This window comes from Rhamphochromis longiceps, linkage group LG14, assembly GCF_057381845.1.
Source record: "Rhamphochromis longiceps isolate RC_006_pf linkage group LG14, R_longiceps_female_GT1.1, whole genome shotgun sequence".
NCBI lineage: Eukaryota > Metazoa > Chordata > Actinopteri > Cichliformes > Cichlidae > Rhamphochromis > Rhamphochromis longiceps.
The window spans coordinates 42,214,794-42,233,303 of NC_140570.1; the positions used below are offsets into that span (position 1 = coordinate 42,214,794).

At 39.5% G+C, this 18,510-nt stretch overlaps 1 protein-coding gene across 2 annotated transcripts; it reads right to left on the reverse strand.

The window, feature by feature from the left end:
- Positions 1 to 414: 414 nt before the first annotated feature.
- LOC146654876 (uncharacterized) lies at positions 415 to 8,085 on the reverse strand. 2 transcript variants are annotated; one of them, XM_085381011.1, is made up of 3 exons: positions 6,803 to 8,085; positions 3,256 to 3,396; positions 415 to 3,113 (listed from the first exon to the last, which is right to left on the reverse strand). In XM_085381011.1, exon 3 carries the CDS (start codon positions 3,066 to 3,068, stop codon positions 2,283 to 2,285), a length of 786 nt encoding a protein of 261 aa, XP_085237137.1. In that variant the 5' UTR covers positions 3,069 to 3,113; positions 3,256 to 3,396; positions 6,803 to 8,085; the 3' UTR covers positions 415 to 2,282. The 2 variants fall into 2 exon arrangements, with proteins under 2 accessions (XP_085237137.1, XP_085237136.1); XM_085381010.1 differs by lacking the exon at positions 6,803 to 8,085 and having other exon boundaries at positions 3,256 to 3,788.
- Positions 8,086 to 18,510: the final 10,425 nt, after the last annotated feature.

Below are 18,510 nucleotides of genomic sequence, written 5' to 3' on the forward strand. Positions count from 1 at the left end.
TGTGTGGAGTCGAAAACTATTACACCAACTACACTACACAGTCACCCACATTACCCCAATCACTGGCGTGTTTACACAACAGAGACGCTGAGTCTTTGTTACGGGCGCCAGCCACTGTGGCCTCGTTGTGTGGACACAGAGAGACCTTGCTGTGACTCGCGTCTTCCCTGCTGTGGATTTCTGGAAACCGCGCTTAAAGAAAGCACAAGACTTCTTTCGTAAAATGTGCCTTCCTGAACTTGTTGGGAAATACTTCTCGAAACAACGTGCTGCTCTAAATAGCCTGTAATGTTTCATGTTGTGGTTAAAGATTGATGACAGCTGTGTGGTGCGATGTAAATAGTTTGCATTTCATTTTTATGTGATTGCTGTGTACATGTGAATAGATCTATAATAAAGAAAAACAAACAAATATACTATTCTTTTTTGTTTTATTAAAACAACTTCACACAAAGTACAACTATTTACAATGTACAGTACATCCAAAAGAACAGCTTTAAGAATACTCAACAGGAGCAAGTGTCATTTGGCCCTGGTTTGACAACAACACTGGGGCACATATTAACAAAAACACAGCAAACCTTAACGATCTTATCAAGAAGTGTTGTGTCTTCAGCCTCACATGATAAGAGTAATCAGACTGTGTGTAACATTTTGAACTTGTTGCGCAAACTACCTATTACTCGCTCAACATGAATTCTCAGGTGGGCAATTGCTCTCGTTTGTTCAACGTCCCTTGCATCAAGTTGACAGTAGCCTTTTGTGAAAGCTGGAATCTTGACCTCCGCACACATCATTCCTACAGCATCTCTGATGTCAAAGCCTCTGTCAGCCAATACTACGTCCCCTGGTAACAGCTTTTGAAGAATGCCACATCTCTCTATGATGTGTTTATCTGATGCACGACTAGGGCTGGGCCATATTATACCATTCACGGTAATACCGGTATAATGTTAGGCAACGATAGGAAAATGAAATATCGCGATAGAATGGGAGTAAAACGCGCATGCGCAGTGCCTTTGTTTTCATACGCACATGGCCGATTGTTGAGTGAAACAGATGAACCAGAATTGGTTTGTAAAAATGGTGCAACTTCCGTGATGTGGAACTGGTTTGGTGTTTGTCTGTCAGATACACGACAAAGCACATTTTTTTGCAGAACATGCAAGCGGTCGTCGTTATTGTCGTATTTGTCGGACTAAGATGCTCTTAAATCTGGGAGTAATCTGGGTCCTAAACTCCGTATGCTTCAGGTCAAACAACACTGCAGCATCACTGAGAGTTAAAAACTGTCTAAATTCTTTCATCTTTAGTAAAACGATCAGCATTGCTGCTTTACCAGGTGTAACTATAAAGTTTAACTTCCATGAAAACAAAAAGTTATTACATTTAATGGAGTTAGAAGTTAGCAGGAAGCTAGCGGAAGTTAGCTCGCTAGTTTCGCTAGTTACCTAAGCATGATTTAGCATGTTCTGACTGAGAGATTTCTGAAAAAAATCAAACGTACAGCTCTGCTATCACTTCCAACATAAATGAAGACAGGAAACTAAACAGCAGTGACGTTTGTAGGGTTACTGAAGTTGGGCTAGCTGGTATATAATGATGTGCTACGTGATCGCTAGCGACACAGCTATGTTAGCATAACATAAACAGTGAAGCTGGAGGACGAACACTAACACTTTTCCACTTATAAAAGTTAACGTGAAGGTTCTTCATGGTTAGAGACAAATGCAATCGCATGGCAGGATGCTGTAAACGGACCAAACTTCAGTCAGGAGAACAACTGAGATAATCTATCCACAATACCAGGTTAGTCATTAATATACTGCAACAACATGGGAATAGAGCAGCTGCCAGAGAATTCAACATTAATGAATCAATGGTACAGAAGTGGAGGAAGCAAGAAGAATGAGTTTAATAAAGTTTGATTTATCTGACTGCTTTGTTTCGCTTAATGTGCCTTATAATCCCGTGCACCTTATGGTCCGAAAAATGCGTACTGCACACTGCAGTTTAATGTTGCAAAGCACCTCTTTTTAACTTCAGTGGATATTATACATGGTTATGCTCAGGATATGTCAGCCCATTTCTACTGGAAATGCCTTTTGGTTAAACTTTCAGCAAGGAATTTGCATTTGCACTGTTACATTTTTATAAAGCTTTAATGTACATAAAAACCAGCTTCTTGTTTAGGTGAAAATAAATGGAAGGTTGTCTTTTTGCGCTAGTAATGTTGTGGAGTTGTATTTTGTCTCGCATCAATTATATCGTCGGTTATATCGTTATCGCAAATTTTCAAATATATATCGTGATAAATATTTTTGGCCATATCGCCCTGCTCTATGCACGACCCCCCATCCCCTGGAAATGAAAGAAATAGCTCCATGGGGTGTAATCCCGATGAGGTATTTTATGGTCTGTGTACCCTTGTAATGAGAGTATGTTTGTGCGCGTGCCTTTAAATTAGATGGTCTTTCTGTTCGAATCTCAAAACAGTCAACAATGATTGCTACTCGTTTTCCAAAAGTTTCAGTAAACTGTGGAGGCATTGTCGCCTGCAGACAGTGCCTCTCAGGCCAGTGCACCAGTGCTCCTAAGTGGGCATACAAAACATCAATGGTATCGGTGAAGACAGAAGACAGTGTTTTGTGCGACACATGGAATAGATGACAAAGATGCTGGACTGGAAGATCAAGTCTCAGACGCATTAGTGTGAGTAAGAGCATTTGGAAACCTGTCAGTTTCTTCGGTATTGGCAGGAAATCTTTGACAGTGTTGAAGAGGGACATTAAGACTGCATAACAATATAGTCCAGTGTAATATCTTACTTTTTCGGTATCGTCCTTTAAGAAAGTTTCATTCAGCTCTGTCTTTTGCAACTGTGCTCGAAGCAGTCTGTTCTCCTCCAACAGCCGGTTTATTTCTGCTCTGCCCTGTTGACTGCACACACAGTCCTTCGTCTGCCCTTCAGCTTCCGTGACGCTGTCACTCCCATCACCACTGTCCACATTTGCAGCTGGTACGTCAACCTCCACTTGTCCAACACAACTGCTGTCCACTGCCTCCATGACATGGTTGTTGTTCTTCTGTCAGACCTTCATCGATCATCAAGCCTGTAAGATAAAAAATAGTGCATAGACTTAAGGTTAATGTACACCAATATTCCAATGACAGGTGTGTGATTCATCTTTAAGTTATGTGCGGATTAGTGTACCATAAGAGCAATTTAGTATGTTTTCAGAGGGGGGTGTTTACCTGCAATGGGTGCTCTTTTTCGCTTCCGTTGCATACGCCTTGCGTGCCGGTCCGAGTCTGACACAGGTTTGTCGTCGTGCCCCATGTGCAGTGTTGGTGCCCAGTCTGGATTTGTTACATCCATTTCATATGCTGGTTTGCCTGCAATAATGCCAAATCAAAAGCTACTCAGTCGACATGACGTGGTTCTGCAGCATCACACATTAGCATGTTTTATCTCATTATCTATGACCGCAGCGCATTGAAAAAAACCCCACTAAAAGCCTTTTGGTTTGGTCCTTTTACAGCATCCTGCCATGCGATTACATTTGTTCCTGACCACCGAGAACACTCACGTTAACTTTTATCGAGTGGAAAAAAAGTTAGCGTGTTTATATTGTGCTAACATAGCTGTGTTACTAGCGGTCACGTAGCACATCATTATATACCAGCTAGCCCAACTTCAGTAACCCTACAAATCAATCAATCAAGCTTTATTTATAAAGCACTTTTCATACAGAAAAAATGTAGCACAAAGTGCTTTACATAGTTAAAAGCAGCCCACCCCACCCTCCAACTCACTCCCCACACTCTCAATACACATATATCCCCCCACCCCCACCCACACACACACATACACACACGCGCACACTTAAAGAGTAAAAATTGGGCTGGGCTCGCATGAGCCAAGTGAGGAAACATTATAACAGAGAGCCGTCTGCACCGGGAGCCGGTCACAGACCGCAGCCTCCGGGCTGGGCACACAGCCGGAGGGAGGCCAAGGAGCCCCCCAACCAGGCTGAGAGGACCCCAGAGACCAGCAGCCACGGTCAATAACAGCCCCGGTGCAGAGAGCGCCCTCCGAGGAAACACTGGAGATATGACGCAATACGATATATACAGGGTAAAATGATAAAATAAATAAGAACAGGATACAATATAAATATAAATATAAATAGAGTAAGAAGATTAAAAAATGAATAAGAATAAAATCAAAAAATATTAGGTAAATCCTAAATTAATAATAGAATAACAGGATAGAATAAATAAGCATAAAAAATAAATAAACGCTAAGTAAAAGCTAAATTAAAAAGGTGGGTCTTGAGCCTGTTCTTAAAAACATGTACGTTCTCTGCGGCCCTGAGCTCCTCCGGCAGGCTGTTCCACAGACGAGGACCATACCACTGAAAAGCTGCCTCTCCGTGAGTATGTGTCCTGACTTTAGGGACAATCAAAAGGCCAGTACCAGAGGACCTCAGGGTCCGCGAGGGTTCGTATGGTAAAAGCAGATCTGAGAGATAAGAAGGCCCAAGACCATTAAGACATTTAAAAACCAATAAAAGAACTTTAAAATCGATCCTGAAACACACGGGGAGCCAATGCAGCGATTCTAAAACCGGTGTAATGTGGGCCCGCCCTCTGGTCTTCGTCAGCACACGAGCTGCCGAGTTTTGCAAGAGTTGTAAAGTTGAAATATTCTTCTTAGGAAGACCAGAGAGCAGGGCATTACAGTAATCAATGCGACTGGCAATAAAAGCATGCATCAGCATCTCCGTGTTGGCCCGAGAGAGAATAGGGCGGACTCTGGCTATATTTTTTAGATGATAAAATCCAATTTTGGTTACATGTTTAACATGTGGGATAAAACCAAGCTCAGAGTCAAAAATAACACCCAGGTTTTTCACTTGTAGCGAAGGACATAGTGAAAATGCCTCTAATTTAGACAAGAGTTTCTCTCTCTGAGCTTCAGGACCGACAATTAAAACTTCAGTTTTGTCCTGGTTAAGCTGTAAAAAGTTTTCTGCCATCCAAGATCTTATATCCAAGATACAGTTAAAAAGGGCATCCATTGGTCTGGTGTCATCAGGAGACACGGAGATGTACAGCTGCGTGTCATCAGCGTAACTGTGGAAGTTCACTCCATGCCTCCTGATGACACTGCCGAGAGGCAACATATACAAATTAAAAAGTACAGGGCCTAGAACCGACCCTTGAGGCACACCACATGTCATTTTATGGATCTTAGAGGAGCATGTATCCATACTCACCATAAAAGATCTGTCAGAGAGATAGGAAGTGAACCAGTTGTGTACAGCACCAGAGAGGCCCACCATGTGTTTTAGTCTGTTTAAAAGAATAGCGTGGTCTACTGTATCAAAGGCTGCGCTTAGATCCAGCAGCACCAGGACTGAGAGCTTTTGGGCGTCCCAGTTACATCTAAGATCATTTAAAACCTTTAGGAGAGCCGTCTCTGTGCTGTGGTTCACCCTAAATCCAGACTGGAATATCTCCAGGATCTGTCTATCATTGAGAAAATCAGTAATCTGAGTAAAAACAAGTTTTTCTAAGACTTTACTTAAAAATGGTAAGTTGGATACAGGTCTGTAGTTATTAAAATCATTACAATCCAAATTGCTCTTCTTCAGAAGGGGCCTCACCACCGCCGTTTTAAAGGCAGCAGGGAAGACACCCAACTGAAGAGAGCAATTCATCATGTATAAAAGCTCAGCCTCAAAAAATCCATAAAGTGTTTTAAAGAGTGAAGAGGGGATTGGATCTAAAAGACATGTGGTGGGTCTCACTGTGGAGAAAACCTTCTGAAAGTTCTCAGCATTAACCAGGACAAAGCTGTCCAGTGTCTCCTCAGGTACAATCGAGCCCTCAGATGTGTTTACAATCATATCGCGATTAGATAAAATATCAGATCTGATGGCGCTGATCTTTCCCCTGAAGTGGTCTGCAAACTGCTCACAGAGCGAGTCTGTGGGGGTTCTTTGGGAGCTGTTAAAATCAGGGTTAAATAAATGATCTATGGTGGAAAAGAGGACCTTGGGATTATTTTTGTTAATACTGATTATTTTGGCGAAGTATGAATTTCTTGACTTCCTTAATGTATTATTGTACATTTTAAATTGCTCGGAAAATATTTGATGGTTGATATTATTTTTATTTTTCCTCCATCTCCTTTCTGCTGCCCTGCAATTTCTTTTGAGTTTTTTGACTTCTTCGTTTCTCCAGGGTGATGCATGTTTTACGTTAATCTTTTTGGTGGTGAGTGGAGCAACGGAGTCAAGGCTTTTCTTCAGTTTGCTGTTAAAATAACTAAAAATCAAATCGCAGGGTGCAGGTAAAATCACAGGGGGGCATTTGACTAAAACCCTGGTAAAATTTGCAGCCACTGTCACTGCTGTTTAGTTTTCTGTCTTCATTTATGTTGGAAGTGATAAGAAAGCTGTACGTTTTAATTTGTTTCCAAAACCCCGCAGTCAGGACATGCTATATTGTATTTAGATAGAAGCTAGCGAGCTAACTTGCTGCTAACTTCTAACTCATATGTCATAAATTCCATTGTCATGGATGCCTGGATGTTTAACTCAGTTGTTACACCTGGTAGAGCAGAACGCTGATAATTTTATTAAAGATGAAAGACTTAAGACAGTGTTTTAACTCTCAGTAATGCCACAGTGATCATTTGATATATGGACCTGCAGCAGAGTTTAGGCCCAGACACGGCTAGTGACGTCAGACTCAACAATCGGATAGTGATATGAATTACTTTAGAACTCACCGGAGAGAAAATGCCGCGAGCAAACCAACAAAAAGCTGGGGATTGCACGGAACTCGATATCCGCTCGTCTCACCGCTGCAATCCATGCCTGGCGTCTTTGTTTGGTGATATCGGATACATGGGATCCCTCACGTTGCCGCCAGGATGGAAAACGATTAAAAGATTAATCCAGTTTCTTGCCTTCACGATCGTGAGATCTAACATTGCAACCGACTACACACGTACCACCATAGCTGAAGCTGTATCCTTTGTCTGGCCTACTGTGATGGCGGCAGGGGGCGCATTCTAAAATGTCATGTGACAATCTGATTCATGAAGAGTGATGATGTCACAAGGACATGTGATGATGTCACAAGGACATGTGATGATGTCACAAGCACATGCCTTTGAGCCTTTTCTATAAATAGGGGTCAGGAGCAGCAAGTTTTAGTCAGTTTGTTCGCAGCCTTCAAACGTTCGACCAGAGCTATATTTGAAAGTATTTGTAAACCTCTTCAGAGTCACTGTGCACAGGATTAAAAATGTATCCACGAAAATGCCAACAAAGAATAAACAATCTTGCTGCCTCTCCTTCGAGGTCTGGCCGGCCACTCACTTCAAGAGGGAAGCCTGATATGACACGATCCATTGGTGCCTCATCAGTCCAAAGGACATTACAGGAAAACTCCGACCTACATGCAAAAATTAAACAAATTGAAGAAGAGAAGCTTCAACTGGAGGAGAAGTGCAGACAATTGGAAGCACGAAATCAAGAGCTGGAAAAACAACAGCAACGCCAGCCTTACACAAAAATTATTAGTGAGGCCTGGGAAGGAAAGTTTGGTGAAGCACGACAGAAGATTTTGTTCCTGATGAAGGAAAACAAGACAAAGAGTGCTGAATTAAAAGAAACGTCTGCCCAGCTTCAACGCGCGAATGCTACTATTGGGGAGATGCAAAGGGATCTCCAAAACATGGAGCAAAAGAATCAGGCGCTCCAAGGAACGCTTGATGAAGCTATGGAACAAACTGCACAAATCCTCGGACAGAAAAAGGAAGGGGTCACACAAATGCAGGACCAACTCAAAGGCATAAAGAAAAAATACGAAGTGCTGAAAGTCAGGCTGGATGAAACAGAGTGCAAAAAAAAAGAGCTTCTTCAAGAGAAAGAGCAACAGGAAGAAGAAAAAAAACGTATTCTCCAGGACTCAGACAACTTGAAGTGTGAAAACGCTGAAATGCTTGCACAAAAGCAGCAACAAGAGAAAATAAATGAAGACCTGCAGCGTAAGCTTCAAGAAATCACAAGAAGAAATGAGCAGTTAGAAAAGATGCACAAGGAAAAACAACAGCAAAATACAGACAAGTGCAATCTATTAAAAGAAATGGAGCAAAGATGCCAGAAACTTGAGAAGGAAGTTGAAGAAACAACCGATCAGTTGAGAACCCTCATCCTAGAGAAAAAAGTGGTCGTGGAAAAGCTCATGGAAAAGAAGAAAAAACGTTTCCGCTTCTTCTGGAGGAGGGACACTCCTGCTTTTTCTACTTTTTCTATTTTTTCTACTGCTGACGTCACCTCGTCTCCCTCCACCTCTGTTCCATCTTAATTTTCACCTCTCCTCTCCCCTTCTCTCCTAACACTTCTTCCCTCTCTCCTTCATCTTTTTTCACCCCAACCAGTCCCGGCAGTTGACTGCCCCTCGTGAGCCTGGTTCTGCCGGAAGTTTCTGCCCGTTTAAAGGCAGTTTTTCTTCCCCACTGTCGCCTAGTGCTTGCTCAGAGGGGATTGTTGGGGTTTTCTCTTTTCTTTTTTTTTCCCTTCTTATTACCATTTTCCTTTATTTACCGATTTGTTTTGTTTACTTTTCTTTTATGTTGTTTCTTTATTTACTTGTTTAACTTTTTTTCAACTTATGTAATAAACTAATAAACCAATTGAATTTATCCTCTGCGTATTTTACATCTAATCTTTAAAGAATATTTCCAAAACATTTTCAAACATCACGATCTGTCTTTTGTTTGCTTGTTAAAACCCCGTAAATGGTGAAGTAAAAACCCTGTGATATGGTTTAAAACATCAAAATAGACTAAACAACTAGTCTAAAACTAAGAGACACAGGATAAAGTTGGTGTGAAGGTTTCAGTCTGTGAATGAATCTAAGCACCATCACCTTAACTTTAAATTCATCTCTGTTACCCTCTTTGTGACTGAACTCTGACCGTGAGCACCACAGCCACTGCGCACCAGTCACACACACTTTAAATCCATCACAGTAAACCAGTTAGTTTACCTCAGTTTGTTTTGCAGCACATTTCACAACATGCAAAAGCATAATGTGCCATGTATAGACTCAAAATCTAATTTAAAAACATGAGGACTGACCTGTAAGCTTTACATTTACAGTTTATCACATACCACTGAGCAGTTCTTACCTGTAATTCTAAGCCCTCTTCTTCCTTTTCTGGTTTAAAACATCAAATTAGACTAAACAACTAGTCTAAAACCAAGAGACACTTAAATATTAAGTTAAACCTCTGGGGTTGCCGGACGCGCCGGCGCGTCAAAATCACATGACCAATTTAAGACGACACAGCTACAAGATGCAGCGATTCAGAGGCTGTATCCCAATTCAGGGTCTGCAGCCTTAAAGGCCGCATTTTAAGGCCGATTACGTCACCATGCCAGTCTCCTATTGCCAGAGGCTGAAGTGTGTGTGCAGTCACCAGGTGATAATCTGATATCGTCTACTTCCCCACTGATGTTAAGTAATATGAAAAAAATAATGAATCCCACCTTAGGCCGAATGTGTGACTCTCTTCGTAGTGGAAGAGAGAATGAATCTTCCCATCCGAATTCACGGCAATCAGTCTGTCAATCAAATCCTGTGGAGTAAAATGAGAGGCTTTGAACAAGAATGCACCGGATAGGGTGCAAAACGAAAACTGTGTGGAAATTTACAATGGGTAAGGTGGAGAACGTATATCAGTCTCAGTGTGAGAGGGTTTATTTGAATGCGTTTGAAGTAAAACAAATGGGTGGGTGGTGTTTGGAGGCCAAATAAAAAGTGCAAACATGCCCTCAGATGGATGACAAAAAAAAACTGCAGTGTGTGGAAAAGAAGAAGAAGAAAAACACTTACAGGTATGGAGGTTGGCATCTCCCTCAGGGTGTATTCGCTTTTGTTGGCCAAAGACTGTCGGCCCAGCAGTTGCCACACCGACTGGGAAGAGGAGAGGAGGTTGACCAAGTACAGGAAGGACTGAAGAGGAAAGTAAATACAGCAGCTGTTAGAGAGAAAAAATGTATTTGCTTTTAAAGACCATTGTGAATGCATTTGTGCACGTCATGGATTGATCAAATCCTAACACATAATAATAATATAACACTATTCAACTACAAACACTACCGATAATATGACAAATAATATCTGTAGTATTCAAAGCAAAACAAAATGTAAAAAGAATTTATGATTGCAAAGGTAAAACATGGTTTACCACACTCTCAAAACTGAATAAGACATATATTCTGAGCAGAGTGGTTGAGCAGAAACCTATTGCAGCCTGAAGAATATTAAACTACAGGAAAGCTCCCTGCATTTTTCACTGGGTCTGGTAGAACAGGGAAAACATATCATCAAAAGCATCAAAGGAAAAAAAGAGAGACACTTGCACAAACGAGCTACAACTTAGATTATATTAAACAGCTTCAAAGAAACGTAAAGAAAAAAACAAGATACGATGGATTTTTTTTTCTAAAATAGAAATATCTATACTTTCATGTGTCTTCTGATGTTTCTGTGCATGTGTGAACTTATCTTCATATGTACTACCAAACCTCCTACTGTACTTAGCACAGATTAAAGCAAAGACTCGAGTTAATTCACCAAAGTGCTGGTGTGTGTATATTTAGTTTTCCTTTGACCTCAGCATATATGTATAACCCACTGATAAGGCAGACTTTAAAGTCGCCTGTGGCAGGACACAGTTTACACATCACTGGCTGTCCGTATTCACTTGGCTAGTCTCTCTGAGAGAGATGACTTGGCTGCTGTCAGAGGCCAAGCATCAGACACACACAGACAGGCTCACGCTGGAGCTTGTTGAAGCTTTCCTGAGAGAAATTCTGCCAAAAACATAACTAAAAATGCAGTCTTATGAAAGTAAGGCTTATTTGCCCAGACACCCATAAACCAATCAGCAAAAAGCCTTTCTTGTTAACAAAATCACTATTGCCAGTTTCTTAAATATGAATATTCACAAGTGAATTTTCTACATGGCTGCTGGTATCACAGCAACACATGGACCACTATTCTGAGTCCTGGGTTAATAATAATTGGAATCAATTTAATTTTAATCAATTTAAACACCTTTGTAACCAGTGAGCTAAAAACATGATGGAAAAGCAAAACTTCTAAGAGATCTGTGTCTGTACTATTATGTAGATATCTAAAAATTGGGGCATTGTGGGCTCCAGGAAGTTTCTCCTTCTCCCTCTCTCTCACACACACACGCACGCACATACATACAATACCTTAATGCAACTCCTATCTGTGGGGTCAATGGGAGTTGGTTTGGGACGGACCACTCTGATGTCGTCACTGCTGCACTCAAGAACAGACCATAGCTCTAGTACCAGGGCCCGAATAAAGCCTGAGACAGAACACGGAGAAATTTGTTGTACCAAACATTTATTTGAAATAGCAGCAACTAAAATTATTAACAGTGCTTTAATAAATAAACGACTGACTTTGTTATTGTGTCCAATCTTTTAAAGAAATCTGTCTTTGCATTGCTGGCACCGTTTTGATTGGAGGATTTGAATCTCAGGAAGGAAGGAATTTATAATGCCACTCCCTTTGATCCCATTTAATCTCTTCCCTGTTGCACTTTGGCCTGTCAGTAACTACATTTGAATTTTGCAGCTCAAGCTTGCACATAAAGGCTGGATAAAAACGTTAATGCAATCAAAATGTACGCAGCCCTCGCTGGAAAACTGGGGATACAGTACAGTACATAAATGATGAAGCAAAGACAAAACATTAGTGTCATGGAAGAAGAAATAGTCAGTGCATCACGGGAAGCTCCCAGCAATAAAACCTGCATTTGTATTGACACATAAACCTTAATTTGTGAGCAATTTTCAGTGTATTTCAGTTAAATTAATGAGACAAATATAACAAAAGGGATTTTATACTTAGAAGAAGAATATGAAATTGAAATATTAAACTAAGAAAACTATAAATACTGCAGTTCTAGAGTTACAGATATACAATTAAGCTTTGCATATCAGTGCTGTATAACCCAGGGAATGTACTTTTTTTTTTTTTATAATTGAATAGTAATGGAAATCATGAACTGTTTTTCAGAGGTCATAGATCAAATGAGCAGTAGAGTTTTTCTCACAGAATGGTTCTTTCACATAGAAAGCAGTGTGTGCTGCAGGTTTAGCAAATGGCCCATCATTTGTATCTCCAGTGTCTGTTGAAGTGTACAGTATCTGTGTGTGTGCATGACCGTCGGTGCTCTCTGCTCACTCGGGTTCAGAGGTACAGGGAGGAGGCTCAGCAGGAGTAGAGGCAGCTGCTTCATCACAAACATGCCAGGTGCAGGCGGTAAAGGCCCTTTCTGTTTCCTCTCAACCCTCCTGCCAAAGCCATAGAACTCTGCCGAGGTGAACCAGACAACACAATATAGACATTTTTCCCTGTTCCTACATGGAAACACAAGATCAAACGGGCATTTTTTTTTGGCATAAATATGTATATCATATCGGACTCAGTTTGTTCCTGTTATTGTTTTTGCACTGTACTTGTCATCCATTCCAGTGAAACGATGCAGAAGGTTGTAGGTTGTGCAATAGTGCCATCTAGAGGTGAAGTAACATCACACTGCCCGTGCTCTTGTCTCGTCACGGTGTTTGCGTGTTTCTCCCTCTCTGCACACTCAGCGTTATATTCACAATATGTGGAAAATATATTGATATTGAATGTTCAAATATGAGGATATGTATAATGTATAGGTTGACTTTGCTCTACCTACACTTCTGGCAGAGCAGCAGTTGCAATGCGAACACATAATTAAACGGTGTATTTATAGGAACAGATTTCTTGCCTATGGCAGACAAAGTGATTTTAAACGTGTAAAAGGTTTCATTCACAGATGATTTATTACTATCACACCCTGGAGACTTTATAAAGAGCACTGCTGCAAAAGCAGCCTAAACAAACTTGTACAGTAGGTCACGCTGGTTTAGTTTTTCATCAAAATGCTTTTTTTCTTTTACTATTATTTTTGAAAACGTTACAGCACTGGTGGACATTTCCTACCAAATAAGAACTAGACACTACTGTTATGTAGTGGTTAATTGGAAAACTGTTTTATCACGAATTTCTTATTTAGAAATAATTAAAATTTTATTTGATGTTTTTTTTTTTTTGGATGGATACTGTTATTGCAGTGATGCTGTAATTAAACTGTCTTCACCCCAGTAGAATAATTGCATGACTCCATCACTGAAGTGGAGGGTTTGCTTTGGAGGGGAAACGCACAGTGTCTCTTTAGTAGCATGGTGGTTGGATCCCACATTTGTTTCTTATGTAACATTGTAAATAGCTGCTAAGACAGCATATCTATTGGACAAGCACATATTATACATACTTTGCACGTGCAATATTTAAACATGTAGGCTAGAGAATGACTTTCAGTTGTATTATTTATTAGACGAATACTAATTATCACTGTAAATATGAAAATCTGTACAAAACATCAAAGCATTAAGAATACTTGCAATAAAAAGAAATTTTCTAAATGGTGCTGTTTGTCTTATTATGCAGTAGACTTGAGATCTCAGTAGTTATTAGTTCAAGATCAGGACACAGTGTTTAAGGGATTGTACATTTCAAAATATAATTTACTTTGAAGCGATCTGATCCTATGCCATGACATTTAAAACATTAACATAATGCTCACTTAAATTGAAAAAAAATCTCTCACTTTGTGATTTTTAAAAAAGCAAATAGAATGCATTTATCAAACACTTTTAGTTGATGTTTGTTATGGAGTAGTGGCAGAAATCTTTAGCCATTCCTCGTTGCCTCAGGAGCAATGATTTTATTGAACATGTGCAAACATAAATGGAAATATACGTAAAATAGAGTTTATAACAATATAACAAGCTTGAAAGTCAATATTTGGCATTGTAACTGTTATTCTTCAGTTCTAGTTTTCTTGTCATTTCCACAGGAACAGTTTTCCAGGCTTCTTGAAGGATATTCAGAGCACGTCTTTGGGTGTTGTCCGCCTTTTGTTCCGTTCTCGTGTCACAATGATCCCACACTGCTTCAGTAATATTGAGGTCTGGGCTCTGGGGAGGCCAAGCCATGACTGATGCTGTTCTATTGTATGTTTTTCTATCCAGGTATGCTTTTACTGTACTGACAGTATTTTGGGGATCATTGCTATCCTGAAAAATGATGCATTTGCCAATCACATGCTTTCCCAATGGCATTACATTGTGGATTAAAATCCATTGTTACTTTTCTATATTCAAGATTCCATCAATCAAGAGTTTCCCATCCTTAAGAATAGCTTCTTCTTCTTCTAACAATTTCTGACAAGGGTTCAGCAAACGGTAGATGAATCAGCTGAAGGGCTAGATGCACCTTTCAGGTCCTGTGTTGGGTCTTAACTCGATTTTCCCCTCTTATTTCTTAAGGACATGACTTTCAGATATTGTTAATTTGCTGTAGAGGGTGTGTGTGGTTGAAAGGCAAGGCCTGAAGAGGAAATGAGGGTTAGGTGAGAGGAATGGTGGAAACATTGGGGTAAAACTTGGATTCACTTATTATTAATTATTAAACACTTATTATTAATGGAGCAGTAACACTGAGAAAAAAATCATCAAACTTTTACTCCTACTGACAAAATTAATCAAAAGCATTTTTAATTATGAACATTAAAAGTACTATTGAATGGGAAAAATCACATCTATCTGGATTTCTTTGCTTGTTGATTTCCAAACTAATATAAGTATTTTTCTGTACCTTTGCACTGATTTAACTGCTTTAACTGAATTTATCCTGCCAATGCTTTTTTGCATGTGCCCTTTGCTGCTAGAAATCAGATCATCTTTTTCATATAAATCTATGTACAAAAAAATACATAGATAGCTTTTAAAGCTGGAATCGGTCTTTGACTTTGCCTTTATTCTTCATTGCTGTATTACCTTTCCTCCTTCTGACCTTACTCTTTATGGCCACTTTTAGCATAAATATAGCATCTGGTTTAGCAAACCTTATAAAGGGAAAATCGATCTGAGGAATGGGAACAAAGCAAAAGTCATCATGAACGTGTCAGTTGAGGCTGTTAATCAGTGGGATACTGCAGGTCACCCTGCTTAAAAGCTGTCCCAATCCCTCTTTACGTGAAGCCTTTGCTTTTATTATATACTTCATATAACATATCATATTTATTTCTAACCACCATGACACCACAAGAGGGAAGCATTAGGCACTGAGATGGTGAAACTGCAACTGATAAAAATGCAGTTCATACATATAATGCAGCAAGCTAATCGATCTGTTGAAATTCACAAACACTTCTGCAGAGTAGATACATTCATTTCATTTTGTAGAATAAAAATATAATTTCCTGCCTTGTTTAGTATCACTATAATAGAAGGACACCGGCGCTAACAGTAAAAGTAAAAGTAAAAGCTATTGATACCAATTATTTTTATACTATATCCTCACTTCACAGTGAGAACCAAAATCTGTTTCTTCTTTCTTTTGTACTAAACATGTTCTCACACTCTGGAGCCATTTTGGTGCAAAGTCAGCAAATTTTATAATTTATAAATTTTTCAATTTTATATTTTATATTCCCCTTGCCATAAGAGCTGGGTAACACCCAAATTTCTCATCTGTGCAGTATTAAAGGTTTATCCTATTCTATTCTAAAACTTTAAAACTGTTTTTATTCTAGTATATAACTTTTATGATCACTGAAATTAAAGTTAATATAGATATAGCTTAAAAATAATTGGACAAATAAGTGCCTGGAGATGTTACCAAAATGGCTCCAGAGTGTGAGAACATGTTTAGTACAAAAGAAAGAAGAAACAGATTTTGATTCTCACTGTGAAGTGAGGATATAGTATAAAAATAATTGGTATCAATAGCTTTTACTCAACAATGAACACATAAGGTGAAGTAAACGTAAATCACAGTCTGATAAAAACCCTTTAATAAAGCACATTCAGTACATGTTCTGAAGCTATTACTCTGGCTCTGTTTGGGGTCATTGTCACGCTACAGAATGAACTTAAGCGATCTGATTATTTTGCATGATAAAAGATCTAATTGTAGTTCTAGTCTCTAGTTTTGACATGCTCTCTGCAAAAAAACCCCCAAAACAACAAAAACTAAAACAGCGGGATGCTTCACCATGCTTCGCTGCCAACATCTGTGCCTAAAGAGTTGTGCACAGTATTGTGTGTTGTATCATCTGTTACCCTTGCTGCAGTGGGTTTTATGAAATTGTCACATTTTCATACAGTGTTGCTGTTCTGTCAAGTAATTACATCTGTATCTCTGCTGCTTTTTTCCCGAGGCAGAGCAGAGAGCAGGCTGGGGTGACAGCTGCAGTGACACTACCCTCCAATCACAGAAAACATACAGCGCCACATGGTGCATATTAGAGCAAAATCATATTTGACAACTGTGAGTTCTCTGCTCTGACATTAAACCATAACCTCTTTCATTAAGTGCTCACAGGGAGCTGCAGGACACTGCTGGTCAGAACAATGCAAACTATGATACAATAATGTCAATGAATTACATTCATTTTCTAGATTTTTTGTCATCCTTTAAAAATAGCTCCATTTTTTTACATGCTAAAATCTACAAATTATACAAATTTCCATCCCCATAAATACAACCTTATCTAAGTAACGCAGTGAGTTTATTTGATCAGTTTGTCCTTGTTAGCATTTACTGCTGGCTTACATTTAGCAGGACTTTAACCAACATATGGTAATCCTATTTCACGCCAGAGAACGATGAGCAGTCTCTTCGTTAAGAGTCTGATCAGCATTCAGTGTTATGTTAGCATGCAGGCTCTGTCCCTCAGAGCCGCCTCACTCCTCTCTCCCCCTCTCTGCTAGAAACAGGCCCTTGTGCTCCCAGCAGTCTCCTCCTGTTTTATTTACATCTTAAGCATTTAAGCTGATGCTTCATCCAGAGCAGTTTAGCGAGAGTAAGCAGTAGGAGGTCAGTGTCTGATTCAAGGACACTATTTACAGGACATATGGTTGCTTCAGGATTGAACCCATAACTTGTCATTTATAGAACAGTCCCTTTAATGTTCGGCCACCTGGCTGCTTTATTTGTGGCTGGGTAATATTGTGTAGAAGCGCTTTTATAAAAAATGTGATGAAAGTACTCTTAAGTCGAGTTGGTGTAAGTTACAGCAGATGCCATGCAGCTGGAAGCTGAGGGTGAAATCTCTTTTGAAGTAGTCTATTTTGGGGGATGATTTTGAGGACTAATCTCACAGCATGCCGAAAATATTTTGACCACAACCATGAAAATGGATGGAGCAGTTAAAAGGAGAGCAGGCCAGCATGGTAGCTCATCTTTGCTGTCTCTACCTTATTTATAGTCCAGAAAAGCAAAATAAAGCATGAGTTTAGCAGCAAAAAATTACAAACAAGCTTGAAAATAAAATTAAACTGAAAAAAATAAGCATACTAATTAAAGTATGACAAATTTAAAGACTGCAGATGTATCCTAAAACACAGTAACAAAGCACAACCCAGGAAACCAGTTGTTTATTGGAAGACAATCTTGGGAGCAAAAATCCAGCTGATCACACTTATGCAATTTAATATATGACATCATATACATCTCAGTACGTTAATAATTTCAGCCTTTAAGGCCTCCTGCATTTCCACTATTGGTACTTTTGTGCATTCCTGATTCAATCCTCCTCTCTCGTTCATGTTCCAACCCTTTGTCCAAAAAAGTGCTTCCTATGTTTGACTAGGTTTTCAGTAGTTATGGCACACAGCAGTTAACCAAATAAATTAACTTAGCGCAAAGAAACTTTGTACCCAACTGCTTACAGTACTTCATGCTACGAGATATATTGCATCTGATGCTACAGAATGCTTGGTGGAAAAATAGCAATAAAAGTCAGAATCCATAAAACATAGAAGTGAGATTTAGCCCAGAGTCCTTGTTGGGGTGATTTGAAAAAAAAAGTACACCAAGTAATATTTTTAGCATATTTTTCTTCAAATTATAAATATTTACAAGGATTTGAATTTTCTGAAAAACATAAGAATCACTTTTCAGGCATTTTTGCTAAACTGTGTAAAATTTTCTCCTGTCACGAGTAGCCATTCCTTAATTTCTAAGTACCATAGACCAGCGGTCCCCAACCCCCGAGCCATGCACTGGTACCGGTCCGTGAGTCGTTTGGTACCGGGCCGCGAGTGTTGAGGTTCAGGTGTGCAATTTATGGTTTACCGGGGGTTTTTTTCTTCGTTTTATCGTTCATATTTATTGTTTTTATCGTTACCTCAGTTCCCCTGTGTCTTTTCCCGTGTGTTATGAACACATTTTAGTTATTTAGGGCCGGTCCGTGGCACAAAATGAATGAAATATTGCAGAAAGACTGATGGAAGATGGAAACTTTTTTTCCCCTTCACATAAGAAAGAATACGCTTT